General features: G+C 42.7%; 1 protein-coding gene across 2 annotated transcripts; it reads left to right on the top strand.

Moving 5' to 3' along the window:
• Positions 1-1,716: 1,716 nt before the first annotated feature.
• Positions 1,717-12,056, top strand: TMEM254 (transmembrane protein 254). Of its 2 annotated transcripts, none has more exons than XM_023204813.1 (4): positions 1,717-1,849; positions 4,943-5,046; positions 5,247-5,306; positions 10,318-12,056. In XM_023204813.1, the coding sequence occupies exons 1-4, from the start codon at positions 1,760-1,762 to the stop codon at positions 10,430-10,432; spliced, it is 369 nt and encodes a 122-aa protein (XP_023060581.1). In that variant the 5' UTR covers positions 1,717-1,759; the 3' UTR covers positions 10,433-12,056. The 2 variants fall into 2 exon arrangements, with proteins under 2 accessions (XP_023060581.1, XP_023060580.1); XM_023204812.1 differs by lacking the exon at positions 1,717-1,849 and adding an exon at positions 2,090-2,248.
• The last annotated feature ends 14,243 nt before the right edge of the window (positions 12,057-26,299 follow it).

Here is a 26,299-nt window from a genome sequence, read left to right as displayed (position 1 = left end):
CTTAGCTGCTTTCAGAGTGCCCTCTCTGGAACTGGAACGCTCAGCTGCCACTTGGTTTCCAGTATTCCTCACCTACTTGGGCATGACGGGACCCTGTGCTGTTTCTTCTTCTTTGAAATAAGGACAATAGTTTACTGCCTAGGATTGTTTTAAGAATTAAATGAATTAATTCTTGTATAGTACTTAGAACAATGCCTTGAACATAGTAGGTGTTCAATAAATACCAGTTATAGTATAGCAACCTTTTTTTTTTTTTTTTTAAGAGAGTCTCACTCTATAACCCAAGCCGAAGTGCAGTGACGGATCTTGGCTCACTGCAACCTCTGCCTCCAGGGCTCAAGCAATTCTTGTGCCTCAGCCTCCCAAGTAGTTGGGACTACAGGCACGCGCCACCACCCCCGGCTAATTTTTTGAATTTTAGTAGAGACGGGGTTTCACTATATTCCCCAGGGTGGTCTCAAACTTCTGAGCGATCCACCCATCTTGGCCTCCAAAAGTGCCAGGATTATAGGCGTGAGCCACCGTGCTCGGCCAGTAACCCATTTTTAAGGCCCAGGTGAAATAGTCTGTCTCTCACGTTTAATCAGACACTTCAGCTCCATATACCTCCCACAACTCATTGATGATACAACAGTTCGCAAAGGGCCTGGCACACATCCTAAAGGCTCAGCAGTATTAATACTGACCCACACTTACAAAGCACTGTGGGCCAGACACTGCTGTGCTTTCTTTACAGATATCAACTCATTTAACCCACCCTAAAAACCCCGAGGTTCCAGAAACTGGCATATCCTCATTTTACAGATACAGAAACTAAGACACAGCCGGGCTAATTAAACTAAGCTTACACAAAAAGCCAAGACAGAGCCAGGACTTAAATCTAGGCAGCCTGTTTCACAGTCTCTGCTCATAACCATGGTGCTGTATAGTTCCAAACATCTTAACTGAGGACAGCATTATTTCTCAACGTGCACAGCACAGAAAACCTCAAAACTTAGACTCTCAGTAAAACACTATTCTTTTTTTTTTTTTTTTTGAGACAGGGTCTTGCTCTGTTGCCCAGGCTGGAGTGCAGTGACGTGATCTCGGCCCAATGCAATCTTCACCTCCCAGGTTCAAGAGGAGGTGCAGGCTCTGGAGTGGCTGGGACTACAGGTGCACGCCACCGCTACCTCCTAATTTTTTGTGTTTTTAGTAGAGCCGGGGTTTCACCATGTTGGCCACGCTGGTCTCAAACTCCTGACCTAAAGTGATCCACCAGCCTCGGCCTCCCAAAGTGCTGGAATTTATTCCAACATCTCATTCATTCATTCACTGCTGGAATTTATTCCAACACCTTATTCATTCATTCATTCATTCATTCATTCATTCATTCATTCGAGACAGAATCTCGCTGTGTTGCCCAGGCTGTTCTCAAACTCCAGGGCTCAAGCGATCCTTCCGCCTCAGCCTCCCAACGCGCTGAGATTACAGGGACACATCACCGCGCCGGCCCCAACATCTTTATCTCAAACCCAGAAAAGTGACAGAGGAGAGTCTCCCCTACAAGATGATGACCAGCCCTCCAGACCTGAGCCCAGGTGGGATTCCAAGGCCCCAATACTGGGGCCAGACAGGGAGACTCGCTCTCAGAGAGTTCCGAAACCGCACCACCTTCTCCCTGCGGGGATGGCGGGAGGAGCGCGGGCCCGCCCCGGCCCTGCCGCCTCTCTCGCGCTGGACGGTGTCCAGACGCGCGCTCCCAGGGAAGTTTGCAGCCATGGCGCCTGCAGCCGGCACGGCGGCCTACTTTCAGCGAGGAAGTCCGTTCTGGTTCACAGTCATCACCCTCAGCTTTGGCTACTACACAGTAAGGGCAGCCGCTGGAGGGCTACGGTCTGGCGAGGAAGCGAGCGCTCGGTTCACCCCAGGACCTAGGCCCACAGGCTGGGAGCCGGGGGAAGTCGTGCAAGCACAATCCCTCCTCCCGCGCGCTCGGAGCGGAGGGGAAGGGACTAGACTCCGTAATGAGACGCAGGCATACCGGTCCGCCAGGGTCTTGGGCCGGCGCCCAGCGCCCTGAGAAACCGGCTAGTCAGGCTTTTCTTATATGGGGGCGGGGACGGCTGGAGAGCTCCCGGCTAACTCTGTGTCTGGGTTTTTCAAGAGGATGGCGAAGTCGGAGGCTAGCAATGCGGCTACCGCCTATTTCCGTCCAGCCAGACCCTTGCCCTCTCTGGTCACAGTCCTGGGGCTGGGGTACTTCGCGGTGAGGCGTAGGGGGGGGCGGGCGTCCGTTTTGGCCCACCGGGCCCTCGTAGGGCGAGAGGCGCTGTGGGAACGAGACCTGTGCGCACGCGCCTCTGACGGTTGTCTAGGTTACTCATGTAAGCGGAAGTTCGGTGGGCTGTTAGGATGGTTTCTGCTTTCCAGTGTTCCTGTCTTTGGGTCCTCACCTCTGCACGGTTACTAACGGGTTTTCCGAGCTTAAGCCTCTCACAAAGCGGGAAGTCAAGTTGACCGATTGCCATAGGCCTAACAAGTCAGAATAGGGCTTCCGAAGCAGAATGTTTGAGCCAATAGGAATTGTTTGGAAAACGAGGATAAACCTAAAGGATTGGTAGGATTTAAGTGTTAAGGGGGGATAAAGAGGATATCACTGTTATGACATAGGTGTGGAAGCAAGAAGAAAGCTGTACCTAGAAAAAGAGCGACGTTTGTTTGGCTGAGAAATAATCTGTTTAAAGGATAACGAGAAAGATGCGTGGAAAAGTAGACTGGGGGCTAAGGTGGTAATTTTGTTTTTTTGTTTGAGACGGAGGCTGGCTCTGTCACCCAGGCTGGAGTGCAGTGGCGCGATCTCGGCTCACTGCAACCTCTGCCTCCCAGGTTTAAGTGATTCTCATGCCTCAACCTGTAGCTGGGATTACACCACGCCCGGCTAATTTTTTGTATTTTTAGTAGAGACGGGGTTTCACCATGTTGGTCAGGCTAGTCTCGAACTTCTAACCTCAAGTGATAAGGTGGTAAAATTTTGAAGGAAGACGAACCTATTTGGATATACCAGTAAATCCTGGAGATTGGGAATGGGAGATTATGTCCACGGTGTTGTTTGTTGATGTCAAATCTGACCGACTCTGTCCTGATTTCATCATATGTACAATGGAGGCTTGAAATTGAAAGTTTGAAAGTTTTGAAATTGAATTGAAAATTTTCAAAGGTGCATTTCTGTTCTACGATTCTGTGTCTGTGACTAGTTAGAATATAGTTGGAGGAAAGCTTTGGGGACTTCAAATTGGGATCTTTTGGAGCTGGCAGATGCTCCCCCTTCCCCTTGGTTTGGGAGGATGCAGTGATATTTGTGCATTATTTAAATTTCAGATGTGAAACAACATCGTGAAAGAGATAGTACTGCTCTTTACAAAGATTTGAATGGGACAATACATTTTGAAACTGTTGGCAGTCATTCTCAGAAAAGTCTAAGCTGGCAGAAGTTACAATACAGAGGCTGAGAAAAAGTTAAGATTACGAAAAATTTATCTGATTAAACAGTTGCTATTAAAATGTCACAAACCTTATCTCACTTATTTTCCATCTCTATGCAGTGGATCATTCTCAGTTTTAGAGGTACAAAAAGGGAAAGCCAAGAAAGGAATTCTAAATTAAACAGAGGTTTGGCTGGAGCCAGTTTCTGCAGTAAAGACACTAGCCAAAGCACATAAACTCAAAATTTGCTAATATCTTTTATAAAATAATGGTTTTGCTGGAATGTATTAATAGGAATCAGCCAGGCATGGTGGTTCTGTAATCCCAGCACTTCGGGAGGCCGAGGTGGGCAGATTGCATGAGCCCAGGAGTCCAGGAGTTCGAGATCAACCTGGGCAACATGGCGAAACCTCATCTCTACAAAAAAAAAAAAAAAAAAATTAGCCATGGGCAGTGGTTCACGCCTGTAATCCCAGCACTTTGGGAAGCTGAGGAGGGCGGATCACCTGGCGTCGGGAGTTGGAGACCAGCCTGGCCAACATAGTGAAACTCCGTCTGTACTAAAAATACAAAAATTAGCCAGGCGTGGTGGCATGCACCTGTAGTCCCAGCTACTCAGGAGGCTGAGGCAGGAGAATGGCGTGAACCCGGGAGGCGGAGCTTGCAGTGAGCTGAGATCCGGCCACTGCACTCCAGCCTGGGCGACAGAGCGAGACTCCATCTCAAAAAAAAAAAAAAATTAGTCAGTCGTGGTAGCCCATGCCTGTATTCCCAGCTACTTGGGGGAGCTGAGTTGGGAGGATCACTTGAGCCCAGTAAGTTGAGGCTGCAGTGAGCCGTGATCATGCCACTATACTCCAGCCTGGGTGACAAAGCAAGATCCCTTCTCTACAAAGAAAACAAAAGAAGAAAAGGAAGAATAAAAGACTAGGAGTCATCCACCATGGGCACTGAGTCTGATAACCACATACTTTCCTCAGCATAAATCTCCCAGTAGAGTTGCTTTTAGAAAACAGAAGTCATCCTGGCACAGTGGGTCATGCCTGTAATCCCAGCACTTTGGGAGGCCAAGGTGGGAGAATTGATTGAGCCCTGGAGTTGGAGACCATCCTGAGCAACACAGTGAGACCCCATCTCTATATACAATTTTTAAAAGTAGCTGGGTATGGTGGCACCCATGTGTAGTCCCAACTACTTGGGAGGCTGAGGTGGGAGGATGGATTGAGCCCAGATGGTGGAGGCTGCAGTGAGTCATGATCATGCCACTGCACTCCAGCCCCAGCAGGTGAGTGAGACCCTGTCAAAAAAAAAAGAAAAGAAAAAGAAAGAAAATAGAAGTCAAGAATGGAGGCCCAAATGACTGTTGAGAGTTTCTTTGGTCTGTAGTTATTTTTGTATTGTTTCACAACCTTTCTCAAAAAAACAAACAGGTTTTAAGTGGCCTAATAGGTATTCTGTGTCTCTGGTTCTCTTTCAGTGGGTTGTCTTCTGGCCTCAGAGTATCCCTTATCAGAGCCTTGGGCCCCTAGGCCCCTTCACTCAGTACTTGGTGGACCACCATCACACCCTCCTGCGCAATGGGTAAGGAGAGCTGCACAAATGGACTGTGGACACTGGAGCTCTGGTCTCATGGGAAACCTGGTAGGCCTGCAGCTGCCTTTTGGTATCTAAGAGTAGTGTTAGTTCACGTTAAGGCACTTTTCTTTTTGAGATTGCCGTGTTAGATTTCATCAGCAGATAACTGTCACCTTAAAAACTATTAACTTTTTTTTTGGTTTCAGTTATTGGCTTGCCTGGCTGATTCATGTGGGAGAGTCCTTGTATGCCATAGTATTGTGCAAGTAAGTCTTTGAAGCAGCTGCTGGTTGCCTTTCTCTTAGTAGCTAATATAAATTGAGAGTAGCCACATTTAAATAATTCACACACTTGTAGGCTGAGAACATTCTCAGGGTGGAGCAGAATCCCCATGCCTGATACTGAGCCTGGTGCAGAGGGAGTACCCAGTAAATGTTTGATGAATGCATTCATTTTATGTTGGTTAACCAATTACTTAGTTATCTAATTCAGATGACTTTTGTTATTTATTTATTTATTTATTTTTTTTTTTTTTGAGACGGAGTCTCGCTGTGTCTCCCAGACTGGAGTGCAGTGGCGCGATCTTGGCTCACTGCAAGCTCCGCCTCCCGGATTCACGCCATTCTCCTGCCTCGGCCTCCCGAGTAGCCCGGACTACAGGCGCCTGCCAACACGCCCGGCTAATTTTTTGTGTTTTTAGTAGAGACAGGGTTTCACCGTGTTAGCCAGGATGGTCTCGATCTCCAGACCTCGTGATCCACCCGCCTCAGCCTCCCAAAGTGCTGGGATTACAGGCGTGAGCCACCACGCCTGGCCGACTTTTGTTATTTTTTAACAAATTTTCTGGGTAGCCCCAACTAGACCAAAAGACTAGGAGCCTGGCTTCCAGTTTACAGAAGAGCTAAGTGACTGACCTAGGCCGATGACTCACAATCCTCGTTTTGCAATTGAGCCACCCGAGGAGCTTTTTCAAAATACATACATCTGGTTTCCAGACCTGGAGATTCTGATTGGGTAAGTCTTGCCTCAGAGATAGGAATGTGTTATTTTTAAAAGCTCCACAGATAATTCTAGGATGCAGTGCTAGTTCAAAGCCACCAAACCAGACCCCACTCGGCAGATGCTAGTGTAGGTTAATACTGTATGAGAATACTAGAAAAAATTATCTTTATGTTTGTACTAAAGTATATACAGAAAGTGTGGTACAATGAAAAACACAGTTATAGAAATGCCAAATTGCTTTCCAATGAATTTCTGGTCAAGATATTAATTGAATTAATTTCTGGTCAAGATATACTATCTCCTCTATTATTTTTCTGTTCTAAAAGTGGAAAATAAGATACTCTATTACTATTACTATGTTTCAATCATAAAAATAATCAATATTCATTGGGCACTACTATGTCAGAGACTGCTAAGTATGTTAAATAGAATTATCTTACTCTGTTTTCTTGTTTATTAAACAAAGAGGCTAGACTTTTTTTTTTTTTTTTTGAGACAGAATCTTGCTTTGTCACCCAGGCTGGAGTGCAGGGACGCAATCTTGGCTCACTGCAATCCCTGCGTCCTGGGTTCAAGCGATTCTCCTGCCTCGGCTTCCCCAGTAGCTAGGATTACAGAAGCCCACCACCATGCCCGGCTAATTTTTGTATTTTTAGTAGAGACAGGGTTTCACCATGTTGGCCATGCTAGTCCCAAACTCTGACCTCTCAGGTGATCCGCGTGCCTCGGCCTCCCAAAGTGCTGGGATTACAGGCATGAGCCATTTGCCCGGCCACAAGCTAGACTTTCTATGAAGAGGGGCAGAAAGTAACTTTACTATTTCTTTCTCACCCCTCTCCAAGTAAATTTGTTTTGTAGATTGTTCCCCACCTTCCACTGTATCTCTGGATGGAATTTCAAGCAGATCATAGGATTTCCAGTCACCAGCTGATATTATCCATTCTAGCTCAGTCTACTTGTTAAAACTATAAACTTTCTTCTAACTCAAAATGTCTGTTCTCATCCAGCTGGGGCTCAGGAGCCTGCAATGGGGAGAAGGGTGCAGTTGATGTCTTCTCTTGCACTTCACCTTCTCCTCTATTCACTAATAATCGCTGCTTGTAGTCCCTTGGGATAGTGGGAATAGTTAGGGAGAAGGAGGCTCAGCCTTAAATAGCTGTTGCTGGCTGGGCGCAGTGGCTCACACCTATAATCCCAGCACTTTAGGAAGTCGAGGTGGGTGGATCATTTGAGGCCAGGAGTTTGAAACCATCCTGGCCAACATGACAAAACCCCATCTCTACTAAAAATACAAAAAGAAGCCGGGCGTGGTAGTGCCCGTCTGTAGTCCCAGCTACTCAGGAGGCTGAGGCAAGAGAATCACTTGAATCTGGGAGGCGGGGGTTGCAGTGAGCCGAGAACACATGACTGCACTCTGGCCTGGGCGACTCTGCCTAAAAATAAAACAAATGAATGAATATTTTAAATTATGATATGTATTGCCATATTGCCTTTAAAACTATGGGACTAATTTATGCTTCTAACATAAGTAAATGATAGTGCCCATTTCCCCACAATCTCACCAATACTCTTCAAATGGCTGCCTGTCCTTTTCTTACCTGTTTGTAGGCACTCCTTGTTTTTTCTGATCTTGAGTACTTTGTCCTTTAGGTATCTTGCAAATATCCTTTCTCACAGTCTTTTTGTTCTGTTGGGTCTTTTGATAAACAGAAGTTTATCAATGTAGTCAATTTTATTATTTATATTAAAGTTATATTCGTTTACAGCATCTTCTAACAGTTTTAGAATTTTTTTCTTTCACATTAAAATTTTCAGTCTACCTAGAGCTTATTTTTTGTAAGAGAGAGGTTTCCAACTTTACCTTTTCCATCTGGATGCCCAGTTATCCCAGAGCTATTTATTGAGACATTCAGTCTTCACTTATGTGCCCTACTTATATCATACATACTTATATGTATGGATCTCTTCCTGACCACTCTATTCTGTTCCATTGGCCTGTTTATCCTTGGGCTAACACAAGACTGTCTTAATAGCAGCAGTTTTGTAATCATTGTTATCTGACAAAGCATGTCCTCTCATCTTGTTCAATAGGATTGCCTTTTCGACACCTTTGCATATTCTATGCATTGTCTTGTGCTACAAAAACAAAAAGTAAAGATGTTGAGATTTTCATTGGATTGACCATGTGAACAAATTTGGAGAACATTGGCATATTTCCATTATGTTTTTTTTTTCTTTAAGGTCAGGAAAGCATCACATATTTCTGTTACTGAGTCTTCTAAATGATGAAATGGTCTGTTTCCATTTATTTAGATCTCCTTTAATATATATATAATTTTAAGAGGTTTTGCACATTGTTTGTTACATCAATTTCCAGCTACTTCTACTTTGAGATGTTATTATAAGTGCCTTTTTAAAAAAAGATGGGGTCTTCCGGAGGCTGAGGCAGGAGAATGGCGTGAACCCGGGAGGCCCCAGAGCTTGCAGAGAGCCAAGATCGTGCCACTGCACTCCAGCCTGGGCGACAGAGCGAGACTCCATCTCAAAACAAAACAAAAAAAAAGATGGGGTCTCACTATGTTGCCTAGGCTGATGTCAAACTCCTGGGCTCAAGCGATCCGCCTGCGCCAGTCTCCCAAAGTGCTGGAATTGCAGGCCCGAGCCACCACACCTGGCCAACTTTTGTTGTTGTTGTTGTCTTTGTTGTTGTTTTTGTTTTTTGAGATGGAGTCTAGCTCTCTTGCCCAGGCTGGAGTTCAGTGACATGATCTTGGCTCACTTTTTTTCATTTTCTAACTGTTTGATGGTAGTCTGTATGAATATAATCAATTTTTTATATTGACCTTATACCCAGCACCTTGCTAAATAAATTTATTAATTGTAACAGTTGATAGATTATTTTCAGTTTTTCAGGTATAAAACTGTCCAGAAATACAGTTTTATTTCTTTCTTTCAATTCTGTCTACCTTTTATTTATGTTTCTTCCCTTATTCTACTGGCTAGAACTTCCAGCAGTGCTGACTAGAAGTGTGCCTTGTTCTTGACCTCAAAGGAGAACTTTCAACATTTTGCATCATGTTTATTATGGAGTTTTGTAGATCTTTTCTATCAAAATTAGGAAGTACCATTGTATTTCTAACTTTGCTGAGAACTTTTATTAAAAATGGATGTTGGGTGTGGACGTAGGTGGCTCACACCTGTAATCCGAGCAGTTTGGGAGGCTGAGGCAGGAGAATTGGTTGAAGCCAGGAGTTCAAGACCAGCCTGGGCAACAGAGCAAGACACTGTGTCTACAAAAAACAAATAAACAAACAAAAAACCTAGCCAGGCATGGTGGTGCATGCCTGTGATGATCCCAGCCACTTGGGAGGCTAAGGTCGGGGGATAGCTTTAGCCCAGGAGTTTGAAGCTGCGGTGAGCTATAATTGTACAGTACATTCCACTATAGGTGACGGAGTGAGACCCCATCTCTGTGGGGGTGGGGGGGTAGAAAAGGAATGGATGTTGAAATTTGTCAATTGCCACTCTGTATTAAGATATTCGTATGATCTTTCCCTTTTAATCTGTTACTATAGAAAATTATATCGTTTTTACACGTTGTTTTTAAAGTTTGTTTTAAATAAAAGTCATCCAAGTGAGACTTATTTATATACAGGTGAGACTGTAGCAAGCCATTCACTTCCATTGGGTCATCTTTTTTTTACACTTCGTTTTAGGCAGTTGAATTTGAATGACAATATAAGCAAGTGTTTATCATGACTGTGTGCCAGGCTCCTTCCTGAGCACGTGGTGTGTATTATCCCATAAATCATCTCAACACGCAGTGAGATAGCTACTGCTGTTCCTGTTTTTCAGATGAGAAAACTGATTTTGAGAGATACTGAGTGATTTCCCCAGGTCACAGCCGGTAGGTAGCCACGCTAGGATTTATATCTGGTCTATTTTCAAAACATTTGGTCTGAAGCCATACCAGTGCTTTTTACTCCATCCACTCATCAGAATCACATGAGAAACAGTCTTATAATACTGTGCCCTAGACAGTAGCCAGACTAGTTCTCAGGGAATAGTGTACCATCCAAAATACATTTATTAGAAAACAAGAAAGATGAAAAATAAACGAACCATCCAAGATAAGAAGCCAGAGAAAAGCAGCAAAATAAATTCAGTGAAAGTAGTGGAAGGTATAATTTTTTTAAAAACTATATAGAAGACAATAACTCCCATGAAACTGTAAGATTACCATCTGGTGTTTAAATTTTGTTTTTTCTTTTTTAGGCATAAAGGCATCACAAGTGGTCAGGCTCAGCTACTCTGGTTCCTACAGACTTTCTTCTTTGGGATAGCGTCTCTCACCATCTTGATTGCTTACAAACAGAAGCGCCAAAAGTAAACTTGAAGATGTCTGAAAGCTTGCTTTACACTTTTACATTCATTCTCACCTTTTTTGTGTGGGGGGTGGGTAGGGGAGGTGCAGTATTTACTCAGTGATCTTTCTACTTTCTAGAAACTGTCTGTCCTTTGGAGCTATTTAAGACCCCCTCATTAGTCATTTTTTTCTCCTATATGCTCTTGTTGAGCTTGAATAGACCAGTTGTTACTTAAGAAACAGAGAAAGATTTTAGCTTTTCAGTCCTATTTGGCAGAGGACTTCAGCTACCTTCCTACGGTCTTTAGCTGTGTTGGCGCCCTTGTGTGCTCTGAGCTAAGCCACATACTAAATTTACTTTTTGGTTTGTATACCCTTGTTCCCACCTTCTGATGAAAACACCTTACCCTCACAACCACCATCTTTCCACCTTGCTGCACTAAGATAAAGTGACATTTTCACTATATGTCAATTCCACACACATTTATTAGGTACCTATGAGGTAGGATCCTATCCTCTCAAACTTCCATTTCTCACGCTACAGAGAAAGATAAGGAAGATGGGCAAGTGCCTGGAATGGGGCAGGCTGAGTGGTCACACAGACATAGAGGCACGCTGAGAACCTGGAGGGGAGACTGCAGAGTGCCTTCCCTGATGCTGCAGCCAGAAGTGATCCTTCCCTCCACCTGGCCTCTGGGACACTGTGCTTCGTAGTGTGCAGGGTCTGATGGCACTGCTAGATTGTTCTTTCAGCTCAGGGCCACGGCTTAAACAGCTTCACCTTTCCCCTCAGCACCTGTCCCACTACCTTGCACACAGGTGCTCTAACCATGTTTATTGAACAAAGGAGGGAAACTGATTTCACTTTCACCTGTTCATTATCATTCCAATTTTTATGTGAAAATGGCACAACCCATTTGGGGTACCCTCATCCCAAAAGAAAAGTCCAAGTCTACCTTTGACTCATACCATCTTTTTCGTGGGTTCCTTGGTGAGAAACCTTTATCTTTTTCATACCTTTCTGTTATCAATCACTTCTTCAAAAGTGTCTCTTTCCAGCTCTGATTTATTCAAAAGCACACAAGCATTCCTGTTTAGAGATTCTAGCCTATGGGTTATCTGGCTAGTTACTACCTCTCCTGTTCACTTAGTTATACTTTATTATTGCTCACAGGTTGGGGAGGCAGAATGACTCTGTCAGCACTAGGAGCCATTAGGACTTCTTCCCTGGAGGACTGCCTGCGTGCTCTCTGGGGATTAGCCCTCATTTCCCTTCTGTGGTACAGTGGGGCAAGTTACTTGTATTAAACAAACATTTATGAGAAACAACCTCCTCCCCAAAATGGAACCCCCAAGTAAAGCACAAGCCTGAAAGATTATGAACTATGAATTGTCTCTAGTGGAGATAAATTTTTGCAAATATATCTCAGTCTTTCCCTGTGTTTTTCTGGTGATTAAGAAGTTACTTTTTGGTAAGGAAAAGGATTTTTGACCATAGAGTTAGGCATCATGGAAATTCAAACCAGGTTTCTTAATACCTGATCTTCCTCAAAGAGAAATAATAACAATAATAGTGGTGCTGGGAACAATATGGCAGATTATTGAATGAAATGGATTAACTTGAATAAAATGCTGTGAATTATCTCTAGCTGAATGCTTTTCTTGTATTTGTCGGTTTTGACATATTTGATTCTTCTCAAATAAACTGTACTAGGGAACTGTTTATACGCTTCAGATATGTTTGTTTTTCACTGATAAAGAAATGCAAAACACTGTGGTTGTTGGGTATATACGTATTATATTTTAGAACTGTCCATACCCCACTTACCTCCTCCACATACAAGGAATCACTAGGGTAGACATGAGTGTCTCCTTTTCATTGTAGGATTGTCTCCTTTTTGTTTCTGTTTTTATTCAACATTTGATTAAGTCTATGCACTAAGTAAGGAGTGTTCTGGCATTTTTTTAAATGCACGAAGTCCAGTATGCATCATTTAACAATGGGGATGCATTCTGAGAAATGCAGTATTAGGTGAGTGCATCGTTGTGCAGATGTCATAGGGTCTACTCACAAACCAAATGGTAGAGCCGAGTGCACACCTAGGCTATATGTTACAGTCTGTTGCCCCTAGCTACAAACCTGCACGGCATGTAGAGTAGTACTGAATACTGAAGGTAACTGTAACACAGTGGTAAGCATTTGTGTACCTAGCTTTTCTTTAGGATGGGATTAAATATATCCCCGTCTCTATTAAAAATACAAAAATTAGCCAGGAGTAGTGGCGGGTGCCTGTAATCCCAGCTACTTGGGAGGCTGAGGCAGGAGAATTGCTTGGACCCGGGAGGCGGAGGTTGTAGTGAGCCAAGATTGCAGCATTTCACTCCAGCCTGGGCAATAGTGAGACTCCATCTCAAAAAGCAAAACGAAAAACAATAGCTAAACATAGAAAAGATACTATAAAAATGTGGTGTTCTAATCCTATGGAACCAGCATCATATGTGCTGTCTGTCATTGATCAAAACATCAGTATGCAGGCACGCCTGTATAAAATCCTATCATCTTATTTGGGGTATTATCATGGCTTAGATGCAAAGCAGGATCTAGTGAGCAAAGGGTGCAGATCATTCCTTTCATAGACCCATAAACATCTCAGCAAGGTGAAGTAACTTGCTCAGTATCACACAGAGAGGTATGATTCTGGGCCTTGTGTTGCCCACCTCCCCCATCACCCCTGAGTAAAAGTAAGTCTATGAAGCAAAAAAAAAAAATTAAAAATGGAGACATACTGGCTTTGTGTGGTAGTCATGGTGGTGATATGGGAGAAACAGCTTTATGTTGAGTTTGGATGAGAAAAGACCAGCGGCATCTCGGTGGAAGCAACCGTGGAAAAAAGAAGACTAAACTTTTCTTACCCACTCCTTAGATTTCCAAAGCACATAGAGTTTGGAAAAATAAGAAAGGACAAAAAAAAAAAAAAAAAACCTCAAACTAATGACCTCAGAAATTAATAGCAGGCCCAATTTATAAACTAACGGTGTTTCCTACATTCAACATGTTTATGATTCCATGCAGTCTAAGCATAGTTTATGAGCCACGGTGTTAACATAAACCTGGGTTAGGTTTGAGAGGTTATATTCCAGATATGTGTAAAGAGGCTTCTTAGAAAAACAACTTGCTATCTCAGAGAGTCCTTATATCTTTACACTGAAGGTCTAAGAACACAAAAGAGAAGTCAGAGAACCTGCACTTGAGGTCAGAGAACACAGTGCAATCACATTTTTATCTTGCTAGGTCCCTTTCTGGAGTCTCATTAATTAAAGCTCTTAGTTTAGCAACTTGGTTGTGAATATTTTTCCTTTCCTTTCTTGTCAGCACAGTGAAAAAAATGCTGGTGGGGTAGCTGGGTAATACACTTGTAAGACCATGGAAGCATTCTCTCTGCAAGGCTCCTTGTCTGCAACAAATTGTGAATTATGTTTCTATTTTCATCCACACTGGATGATAAGGGTCTTTAATGTTCATATTTCTCTTCTTGAAAAGGAGATTTGTGCTCTGAATCCACAGTAAGCATTTGAAAATCCTACTCAAAATACTGTATTTGCAATTTCTGTGAAACATTTTAAGATGGCTTCTAAGCTTTTATAAAGGATTAAGTACACCAATTGCCTCATTTCTATTTGTAGTAAGTCATAATGTTGGATTAAGGGGAATATTTTTGGTATACAAGGAATACTGTTCAGTTACATTGGTGTTGTGGGAAATGGAAAAGTAATTTTCAAAAGTAAAACAGACAAATACTGTTGAGGGCAGTATTCATGAAAGAACTTTTACTTACTTTTTCCTTATATTAATACATTGCACAGGATGAATTGCTACTAAAATTGATGAAATCTTAACATTGTTGTAAATGAGAAGAATGGCATCTATAATATAAGGTAGCTAAGAGTTCCGTAACTCTCAAGCACATAGAGGCCACCTCCACAACTTTAATCATGTCTATACTCCATCTAAATTTATTATTTAAAGCAATTCACTTTTTTTTTTCTTTAGACTGAGTCTCGCTCTCTTGTCCAAGCTGGAGTTGAGTGGCGAGATCTCAGCTCACTGCAATCTCTGCCTCCCAGGTTCAAGCGATTCTCCTGCCTCAGCCTCCCAAGTAACTGGGATTACAGGTGCCGGTCACCACACCCGGCTAATTTTTGTATTTTTAGTAGCGATGGGGTTTCACCATGTTGGCCAGGCTGGTCTCAAACTCCTGACCTCAAATGATCTGCCGGCCTCGGCCTCCCAAAGTGCTGGGGTTACAGGCGTGAGCCACTGCACCTGGCCAGAAATTCACTTAAAAAAAAAAATTCCTAAACAAGATTAACTATGAAGTCCCAGGCTTGGTTTCTTCATTATATTTTTTCTAATGCATGTGAGAAGAAAGGATAATTATTACCTAAAATACCGTGTGTACTAGTAATATATTTGACACACTTAAAAATCAAAAAGTGGGGCCGGGCACGGTGGCTCAAGCCTGTAATCCCCGCACTTTGGGAGGCCGAGGTGGATGGATCACAAGGTCAGGAGATCAAGACCATCCTGGCTAACACGGTGAAACCCCGTCTCTACTAAAAATATAAAAAAATTAGCCGGGTGTGGTGGCGGGCGCTTGTAGTCCCAGCTACTCGGGAGGCTGAGGCAGGAGAATGGCGTGAACCCGGGAGGTGGAGTTTGCAGTGAGCCAAGATCGCGCCACTGCACTCCAGCCTGGGCAACAGAGCGAGACTCTGCCTCAAAAAAAAAAAAAAAAAAAAAAAAAATCAGAAAGTGTTACCCTACTAGTTGAGACTAAAGTATGGGGGGTTTAACCTGGCTCTAGCCACAGGATTTTAGACAAGTTTGTCACCTTTCTGGACCTCAGTTTCATCATTAAAAGAATTGATGTTTTAGACATGAAGCCTTTGCCCGTGCCTATGTCCTGAATGGTATTGCCCAGGTTTTCTTCTAGGATTTTAATGGTCCTAGGTCTTACGTTTAAGTCTTTGATCCATCTTGAGTTGATTTTTGTATAAGGTGTAAGGAAGGGGTCCAGTTTCAGTTTTCTGCATATGGCTAGCCAGTTTTCCCAACATTTATTAAATAGGGAATCTTTTCCCCATTGCTTGTTTGTGTCAGGTTTGTCAATGACCAGATGTGTGGTGTTGTAGATGTGTGGTGTTATTTCTGAGGCCTCTGTTCTCTTCCATTGGTCTATATATCTGTTTTGGTACCAGTACCATGCTGTTTTGGTTACTGTAGCCTTGTAGTATAGTTTGAAGTCAGGTAGCATGATGCCTCCAGCTTTGTTATTCTTGCCCAGGATTTTCTTGGCTGTGCAGGTCTTTTTTGGTTCCATATGAAGTTTAAAGTAGTTTTTTCCAATTCTGTGAAGAAAGTCAGTGGTAGCTTGATGGGGATAGCATTGAATCTATAAATTACTTTGGGCAGTATGGCCATTTTCATGATATTGATTCTTCCTATCCATGAACATGGAATGTTTTTCCATTTGTTTGTGTCCTCTCTTATTTCCTTGAGCAGTGGTTTGTAGTTCTCCTTGAATAGATCCTTCACATCCCTTGTAAGGCGTATTCCTAGGTATTTTATTTTCTTTGTAGCAATTGTGAATGGGAATTCACTCATTATTTGGCTCTCTGTTCGTCTGTTATTAGTGTATAGGAATGCTTGTTATTTTTGCACATTGATTTTGTATCCCAAGACTTTCTTGAAGTTGTTTATCAGCTTAAGAAGATTTTGGGCTGAGACAATGGGGTTTTCTAAATTATACAATCATGTCATCTGCAAACAGATAATCTGACTTCCCCTTTTCCTATTTAAATACCTTTATTTCTTTCTCTTGCCTGATTGCCCTGGCCAGAACTTCCAATATTGTGTTGAATACAAGTGGTGAGAGAGGGCATCCTTGTCTTGTGCCGGTTTTCAAAGGGAATGCTTCCAGTTTTTTCCCATTCAGTATATTGACTGTGGGTTTGTCATAAATAGCTCATATTATTTTGAAATATGTTCCATCAACACCTAGTTTATTGAGAGTTTTTAGCATGAAGGCTGTTGAATTTTGTCAAAGGCCTTTTCTGCATCTATTGAGATAATCACATGGTTTTTGTCATTGGTTCTGTTTATGTGATGGATTATGTTTATTGATTTGCATATGTTGAACCAGCCTTGCATCCCAGGTATAAAGCCGACTTGATCATGGTGGATAAGTTTTTGATGTGCTGTTGGATTCAGTTTGCCAGTATTTTATTGAGGATTTTCACACTGATGTTCTTCAGGGATATTGGCCTGAAATTTTCTTTTTTTGTTGTGTCTCTGCCAGATTTTGGTATCAGGATGATGCTGTCCTCATAAAATGAGTTAGGGAGGATTCCCTCTTTTTCTATTGTTTGGAATAGTTTCAGAAGGAATGGTACCAGCTCCTCTTTGTACCTCTGGTAGAATTCAGCTGTAAATCGGTCTGGTCCTGGAGTTTTTTTGCTTGGTAGGCTATTAATTACTGCCTCAATTTCAGAACTTGCTATTGGTTTATTCAGGCATTTGACTTCCTGGTTTAAACTTGGGAGCATGTATGTGTCCAGGAATTTATCCATTTCTTCTAGATTTTCTAGTTTATTCATGTAGAAGTGTTTATAGTATTCTCTGATGGTAGTTTTTATTCCTGTGGGATCAGTGGTGATATTCCCTGTATCATTTTTTATAGCATCTATTTGATTTTTCTCTATTTTCTTCTTTATTAGTCTGGCTAGCAGTCTATCAACAAAAGCCAACATTGACAAATGGTATCTAATTAAACTAAAGAGCTTCTGCACAGCAAAAGAAACTATCATCAGAGTGAACAGAAAACCTACAGAATGGAGAAAAATTTTGCAATCTATCCATCAGACAAAGGGCTAATATTCAGAATCTACAAAGAAATTAAACAAATTTGCAAGAAAAAAAACAACTCCATCAAAAAGTAGGCAAAGGATATGAACAGACACTTCTCAAAAGAAGACATTTATGCAGCCAACAGACAAATGAAAAAATGCTCGTCATCACTAGTCATTAGAGAAATGCAAGTCAAAACCACAATGAGATACCATCTCACACCAGTTAGAATGGCGATCATTAAAAAGTCAGGAAACAACAGATGCTGGAGAGAATGTGGACAAATAGGAATGCTTTTACACTGTTGGTGGGAGTGTAAATTAGTTCAACAATTGTGGAAGACAGTGTGGCAATTCCTGAAGGATCTAGAACTAGAAGTAGCATTTGACCCAGCAATCTCATTACTTGGCATATACCCAAAGGATTATAAGTCATTCTACTCTAAAGATACACACACACATGTATGTTTATTGCAGCACTATTCACAATAGCAAAGACCTGGAACCAAACCAAATATCCATCAATAATAAACTGGATAAAGAAAATATGGCACATATATACCATGGAATACTATGCAGCCATAAAAAGGATGAGTTCATATCCTTTGCAGGGACATGAATGAAGCTGGAAACCATCAGTCTCAGCAAACTATCACAAGAACAGAAAACCAAATACCACATGTTCTCACTCATAAGTAGGAGCTGAACAATGAGACCACTTGGACATAGGGAGGGGGACATCATACACTGGGGCCTGTTGGTGGGGGGCTAGGGGAGGGATAACATTAGGAGAAATACCTAATGTAGGTGACGGGTTGATGGGTGCAGCAAACCACCATGGCACATGTATACCTATGTAACAAAACTGCACATTCTGCACATGTACCCCAGAACTTAAAGTATAATAATAATACATAAAATAAAAGAATTGAAATGCCACCCAATACCTGTTAGAACTTATAGACAAATTCAATAAAGTTGCAAGATACAAAGTCAAAATACAAAAATCAGTAGCATTTTCATACACTAACAACAAGCTATCCACAAAAGAAAGAAAGAAAGCAATCCCATTTACAGTAGTTAAAAAGAAGTTAAATACCTAGGAATACATTTAACCAAGGAAGTGAAAGGTTTCTACATTCAAAACTACAAAACATTGACAAAAAGAAGTGAAAACACAAATAAATGGAAAGACATGCCATGTTCATGTATTGAAACATTTAATATTGTTTAAATATCCATACCACTCAAAGCAATCTACAGATTCAGTGCCATCCCCATCATAATTCCAACAATATTTTTTCTCAGAAATTAAAAAAAAAAAAAATCCTAAAATTTATATGGCAGTTTGGGAGGCTGAGGCAGGTGGATCGCTTGAGGTCAGGAGTTTGAGACCAACCTGGCCAACATGGTGAAACTCCGTCTCTACTAAAAATACAAAAATTAGCCAGGCATGGTAGCGCCTACTTGTAATCCCAGCTACTCGGGAGGCTGAGACAGGAGAATCGCTTGAACCCAAGAAATGGAGAGAGAGAAAGAAAGAAAAAGAAAGAGAAGAAAGGAAAGATAGAAGAAATAAAAAGAAAAAAAAGAAAGAAAGAGAAAGAGCAAAAGGAGGGAGGGAGGGAGGGAGGAAGGAAGGAAGGAAGGAAGGAAGGAAGGAAGGAAGGAAGGAAGGAAGGAAGGAGAAAGAGAAGGAAGGAAGAAGAAAGAAAGAGAAGGAAGGAAGGAAAGAAGGAAGGAGGGAGGGAGGAAGGGAAGGAGGAAAGAAGGGGAAAGAAAGGGAAGGAAGCAAGGAAGGAGGGAGGGAGGGAGGGAAGGAGGAAGGAAGGAAGGAGGGAGGGAGGAAGGGAAGGAAGGAGGGGGGGGGGGAGGGAAACTTCGTAAACTGTAATGTGTAAAGTGCAAGTAGTTTTCCTGGAAAGTTTGGGATTGCCCACGATGCAGCCTGTGCTCCTCAAACTTGACCACACGGATGGATAACAAAGGATCTTGTGAAAAGGGGAGTTCTGATAAAACATGGAGCCAGTAGGAGACTCTGCATGCTAGTGTGTCAGGAATTGGTTCGTTCCTGTGGGTTCTTGGTCTCACTGACTTCAAGAATGAAGCCACGGACCCTTCCGGTGAGTGTTACAGTTCTTAAAGATGGTGTGTCTGGAGTTTGTTTTGTTCCTTCAGATGTATCTGGAGTTTCTTCCTTCTGGTGGGCTAGTGGTCTCGCTGACTTCAGGAGTGAAGCTGCAGACCTTCACAGTGGGTGTTATAGCTCATAAAGGTAGTACAGACCCAAAGAGTGAGAAGCAGCAAAATTTATCGTGAAGAGGGAAGAGTGAGGAAGGCAACCCGAGCAGGGTGCCACTGCTGGCTCAGGTGTCCTGCATTTATTCCCTTATTTGGCCCCACCCATACACTGCTGATTGATCCATTTGTATTACAGAGTGCTGAGTGGTCCGTTTCGACAGAGTGCTGACTGGTGTGTTTGCAAATCTTTAGCTAGACCAGAGCACTGATTGGTGCATTTACAATCCTTTAGCTAGACAGAAAAGTTCTCCCAGTCCCCACCTGACCCAGAAGCCCAGCCGGCTTCACCTCTCACTAGCAGGCTCCCTGGTGACCTTAATGCTGCTGATCTGTGGAGTACTTTGAGTAGCAAAATAGAGAAAATTTAAAACTAGAAATCACATGGTTCGGCCTTGATTTCTGAGTCTTAGGGTTGATTTCTGTATGTACCAACACCGTCAATAAGAAAAACTGCTAGGCACTGTTCCTGGGAGCTTAGTATTTAATGCAAACAGTATTTGGAGTCATAACACAATCTGGCAAAGAGCGTTGTTCCAGGGCTGAAAATGCTGATGGAATTAGCCAACTGACCTATCTGCATACTCCTCCCTCCTGGATAAGAAAAATTAGGGATTGGGTCTTTTGAAAGTAAAAATAACTCAATACGTTTCTAATATTTATTTTGTTCTAGACACTGATATTAAATATCCAAAATGCACAACTGCTCTTTGAGGTAACCATTATCCCCACTTCATAGTTGAAGATACTACAAAATACTATAGATGAAGATACTGGCAGGGAGCCGTGACTCACACCTGGAATCCCAGCACTTCAGGAAGGTGAGGCAGGAGAATCGCTTGAGCCCAGGAGTTCAAGAAAAGCCTGAGGCAGCATGGCCAGACCCAGTCTCCATAAAAAATTACGCTAGCATGCCTGTGGTGCCCGCTACTGGGGAGGCTGAAGTGCAGGGATCATCTGAGCCCAGGGAGGTCGAGGCTGCAGTGAGCCGTGATCACGCCACTGCTCTCCAGCTTGGGCCACAGAGTGAGATCCTGTCTCAAAGAAAAGGAGGGGAGGAGAAAAAGACAATAACACCCCACCTGATTTGTTCGTTCCAAATAAATACATATAAATAAGATACTATACGGCGCCCTGATGCAGTGGCTCAGGCTTGTAATCCCAGCACTTTGGGAGGCCGAGGCGGGCGGATCACAAGGTCAGGAGATGGAGACCATCCTGGCTAACACGGTGAAACCCCATCTCTACTAAAAATACAAAAAAATTAGCCGGGTTTGGTGGCTGGCACCTGAAGTCCCAGCTACTCGGGAGGCTGAGGCAGGAGAACGGCATGAATCCGAGGGGGAAGGAGCTTGCAGTGAGCCGAGATCACACCACTGCACTCCAGCCTGGGCTACACAGCGAGACTCCATCTCAAAAAAAAAAAAAAAAAAAGATACTATATGGCAGAGAATGCCTGCCAAGATCCTCAAAATCAATCCTAAACAAATAGTGGAAGGACAAGAGAGAGACACATGAATTCCTAACACTAGGTGGGGGAAATTAGGGAATACCTCACTCCCCGCCTCCGAGACTGAAGACTACTGAAATCAGTGTGGGGGTGGGGAGGGCTAATGGCTGTAGCCTGGGCATCATGAAGAACTGGTTGGGCAGCCTTTACTTTGTGCTTTTGTTCCCTCAATTTGCCTTGAGAGAGACAGTCATCAGCCTGACTCCTTCGGCATGACAGTTAACAGTGGCTGGAGCAGTGTTCTCCCATATCAGCAACACAAACTCTGCGGGGGCAGGGAGAGAGTTCACAAAAATAGAGGCTGACAGCCCTCAGGTGGTTTCCCCGCACTGTGCTTCCAACCAAATCGCCAGGACTGTGGATTATCTTACTTTCTCCTAAGGGTTTAAAAGTGAAAACTCCAGCCAAAGGAGCGACTGGTGGATTGGTGGTCCCTGGATCCTTACATCGCAGGGACCAACACAGATGAGGCTGGCCTTGGCCCCTCCCAGTACGTTTTCCCAAAGGAAAACAAGCCCACAGCCAAATAACTGGACAGCTGGGGAGGACAAGTCTACACAAGCAACACGTATCATCTGATCACACATGTTGAAGCAGAAGGACCCAAAATCTAAAAATGCTCCTTAAATAGGAGGTAAGAGAAAATGTTAGTAATATGCAGCAAGAACAAGACATCCTACCAAAAAAAAACTAAGTGAAAATGTTAGGTAGGAAAAATAAAATAGTTAAAACAAAGAATTTGATAAATGGAAATAGCACAAATGAAATAGAATGGATATAGTTGAAGAAATAATATGTGAACACACGATTGTGGCAGTCTCACAATAAGACTAAAACATATGAAATAGAAAAGAAAAGCTTGGAAATGTAGATGATAAACATAAAAGTGCAAACACCTGAGCAATCATTCCAGCTGGAGTAAGAAATACAAATAAAGTGAAGGAAATACTTGAACAAATAATGGAGCTATATTTCCAAAAAATGACCTTATTTGAAAGGCTTATGAAAAGCCAACAAAAGATAAGGAAAAATCAATTCCTAGGTGCAACTATAAAATTTAAAAATAATAACTAAAATAATAATAATAATAAGGAGACTGGGCACAGTGGCTTATGCCTCTAATACCAACACTTTGGGAGGCCAAGGCAGGAGGATCACTTGAGGCCAGGAATTCAAGACAAGCCTGAACAACATTTTGAGACCCAATCTATCTCTACAAAAAAAATAAGGCCAGGAGTGGTGACTCACGCCTGCAATCCCAGCACTTTGGGAGGCCAAGGCAGGCGGATCACAAAGTCAGGAGATCGAGACCATCCTGGCCAACATGGTGAAACTTCGTCTCTACTAAAAACACAAAAAATTAGCCGGGCATGGTGGCACACGCCTGCGGTCTCAGCTACTCAGGAAGCTGAGGCAGGAGAATCGCTTGAACCCGGGAGGGGGAGGTTGCAGTGAGCCAAGATCACACCACTGCATTCCAGCCTGGGAGACAGAGCGAGACTCCGTCTCAAAAAAAAAAAAAAAAAAATTTAGCTAGTTATGGTGGCACTTGTCTGTAGTCCTAGCTACTCCGGAGGCTGAGGCAGGAGGATCACTTTAGCCCAGGAGGTCAAGGCTGCAGTGAGCTGTGATCACGCACCACTGCACTCCAGCCTGGGCCACAGAGTGAAACCCTCTCTCAAATATAATAGTAATAAAAACAAAGAGAAAGTTCTAAAAGCTTCCAGAGAGAGAGCAGATCACCTCCAACGGCATGACAATGAGATAGACATCAAATAACTACATGAGATGCTGGGAGACAGTGTAGTATAATGGTTAACTGTAACTACGTAGTAGTTATTAAAGTATTAAGAGACAGTAATTTTGAGGGTAGAATTTTATATTTACTTTTTATTTTTTTGAGACAGAGTCCCCCTCTGTCGCCCAGGCTGGAGTGCAGTGGTGAAATGCCAGCTCACTGAAACCTCCGCCTCTCAGGTTCAAGTGATTCTCCTTCCTCAGCCTCCTGAATAGCTGGGATTACAGGCACCTGCCACCATTCCCAGCTAATTTTTGTATTTTTAGTAGAGACGGGGTTTCACCATATTGGCCAGGCTGGTCTCGAACCCCTGACCTCAGGTGACCAACCACCTTGGCCTCCCAAATGCTAGGATTACAGGCATGAGCCACCACACCCAGTTTTGAAGGTAGAATTTTATATTCAGCCAAATTATCATACAAGTGGGAGAGAGTGATGGGAAGAATCACCTGCATTCAAGGGCTCAGAGCACTTGCCACACCCAGACCCATATTAAAAACACTTTCAGAAGAAGATCACAAAAAATGAAAGGAAAAAACCCCAGGTAATTCTGCAGGAGGCATAGGGGAAGAAGAGAGGAGAGAGTCATCAAAGAAAAATAAAAAGTTAATAATGTTTTCAAAACAACCCTGGTTTAAAACTGTATTTGTTCTATATAACTTCCATGGTGGTACATGTATGTGTGTATGTGTGTGTGTGTTGGGGTGGTGGGGATAAATTAACTGGGCAGGAGAGTAACGCTGAACTAGTTGCATTTATTTATTTATTTATTTATTATTTGAGACAGAGTCTCGCTCTGTCTCCCAGGCTGGAGTGCAGTGGCGCGATCTCAGCTCACCGCAGCCTCCGCCTCCCAGGTTCCAGCAATTCTCCTGCCTCAGCTTCCCAGGTAGCTGAGATTACAGGCACATATTACCACTCCTGGCTAATTTTTATATTTTTAGAGATGGGGTTTCACCACGCTGGCCAGGCTTGTCCCGAACTCCTGACTTCAAGCGATCTGCCCGCCTCAGCCTCTCAGAGTGCTGGGACTATAGGCATAAGCGACCATGCCTGGCCTGTACTGGCTGCATTATTAAGGGCAATATAGATGCTAATAAATGTAAGAAAGCAACTGGAATAAATAAACATGAAATGAGGAATTCAATGCAACTACCATAAGAATAAAAATAGAATTATATATAATTGTTTCTATTTGGAAAAAAATATTTTTCCTTTACTTCTTGACAATTTTGCAACAAGAGCTAAGTTGTCCACATTCCACGCTGCTCTCTTGGAGGGGAGAAATCTGTCTTCAAGAGAGCATGGTATGTGAACAAGATGAGTAACAATAGAAAAAGAAAGTCCAGGCTGGCCACTTAGCGTAGCTCATCTTGGATGCCTCCAAAAATCTCTTAATGTTGCTCAACTTAGCTAGAATTGCATTAAACAACACAGGATAAGAGATGAAATCATGTTTGAGCTCCACTTGTAATCAGAATGCTGGAAGGGGTGGTAGAAATCTCCTCCCCCAACTCCCGCCATGGAGGGAACTAGGGCATGTGAAGGAAGACAACCACGAACGCCACCCAGCTAACTAATTTGGTGGCAGACCTAGGTCCCTGACACCTCGATATTTCACCAAGCTGCCTGTCAGCGGTGTTGGATGAAACATCCAAAGTAATGTTCTCAACAGCATGCCTTACCTCCCAAATAATTTACAAATATTATCCAAGAATGATGTATTAAGAATGAGAGTAGTTTCTATGATTGTTAACTGCCTTAAACCCCCACATCCTGTTCATGTTACTGGCATCTGCCTTTGATACTGTATCCATAGCAATGTGCAAATATTGTAAACACTCTGCTGACCCAAGGGTTTTCTTGCCATTGGCTAAAGGTGCAGCACTAATATGTTGCACATGTACACAGAATGGCAGTATTTACAGCATTTATGAGGCTTTAACATCTGCACAGCCAGAGAGCTTGCTGGCTTATGTTCTACATATCAGAGTATTTCCTAGGAAACTGAAAATAAATACATTATGAAATTTCAGTTTTCAATGTGTCACTGGTGTTGTTCTGGCGTCCTGTCATGCCTGCTGCAAAACATACTTTGACCAGGAAGGGATGCCTTATGAAATCTCATTATATACTTTCAATCTGCAGGATTCCACAGAATTCCTTCTGTGTCAATAACAGGAAGATCAAACATGAATTAAAAACTCACTATGAGCCAGGTGTTATGCTAAGAGCCTTGCTTGCATTCTTTCATTTAATTATCACTTTAAATCCTAGGAAGTAGGTGCTGCTAACCCGTTTTCCCCAGTTAGAAAACGGGGGCCGGCCAGGTGTGGTGGCTCACACCTGTAATCTCAACACTTAGGGAGGCTGAGGCAGGCGGATCACCTGAGGTCAGGAGTTCAAGACTGTCTCTACTAAAAATACAAAAATTAGCTGGACATCGTGGCGCATGCCTGCAGCCCCAGCTACTGGAGAGGCTGAGGCAGGAAAATCGCTTGAATCTGGGAGGTGGAGGTTGTAGTGAGCCAAGATCGCTCCACTGCACTCCAGCCTAGGAGACAGAGTAAGATTCTGTCTCAAAAAAAAAAAAAAAAAAAAAAAAAAAAAAAAAAAAAAAAAAAAAAAAGATTCTGTCTCAAAAAAAAAAGAAAAGAAAAGAAAAGAAAACTGGGGCCCAATGAATTGAGTACCTTGTTTATAGTCAGAACTAGTGAGTGTAAAAACAAAAACAAAAACAAAAACCTAGTGAGTAGTAGGAACCAGGAATCAAACCTAGATTTCAAGGCCTGTATTTGTATCATGTGTTCACAGCCTAACTATTGTACATTGCAGAGGTGACTGTAGCATAAAATCGCTCCTCAGTATTAATATATTCACAGTGAAATAGGTTTTCCTGTTGCTATGGTCTGAATGTGTTCCCGAAAAGTTCATGTGTTGGGAACTTTGTTCCCAATGCATCAGTGTTGAGAAGTGGGCCATTGGGAGGTGATAGGGTCCTTCATGAATGGATTCATTCATTCATGGATTCATGGACTAATGGACTAATAAGGGAATATGTTAGTTACCACAAAAGTGAGTCTGTTATAAAAGCCAATTTGTTTGCCCCCATTAAAGTACAGAAAAAAAAAAAAAAGTGAGAGAGAAAAAAGAAAAGCCTGTTTGGCCATCTCTCCTGAGCCTCCTTGCCATGTGATGCCCTGTACTGCCTTGGGACTCTGCAGAGGCCCCACCGGCAAGAAGGCCCCCACTAGATGTGACCCTTCAACCTCGGACTTCCCAGACTCAAGAACTGTAAAAAATAAAAAATTTTTTTTTTATTTATAAAGTACCCAGTCTCAGGTATTCAGTCATAGCAACAGAAAACAGACACCTGTGA

Source organism: Piliocolobus tephrosceles, chromosome 9 (assembly GCF_002776525.5).
Source record: "Piliocolobus tephrosceles isolate RC106 chromosome 9, ASM277652v3, whole genome shotgun sequence".
NCBI lineage: Eukaryota > Metazoa > Chordata > Mammalia > Primates > Cercopithecidae > Piliocolobus > Piliocolobus tephrosceles.
This window is presented reverse-complemented; position numbering and strand designations above follow the sequence as displayed.

Bases quoted from the DNA above. Each gene is read 5' to 3' on its own strand.
- TMEM254 (XM_023204812.1), top strand. From the start codon at position 2,090: ATGGGGGCGGGGACGGCTGGAGAGCTCCCGGCTAACTCTGTGTCTGGG. The intron at 2,249-4,942 runs GTGAGGCGTAGG...GTTCTCTTTCAG, and splicing joins TGGGGCTGGGGTACTTCGCG to TGGGTTGTCTTCTGGCCTCA. The intron at 5,047-5,246 runs GTAAGGAGAGCT...TTTTGGTTTCAG, and splicing joins CACACCCTCCTGCGCAATGG to TTATTGGCTTGCCTGGCTGA.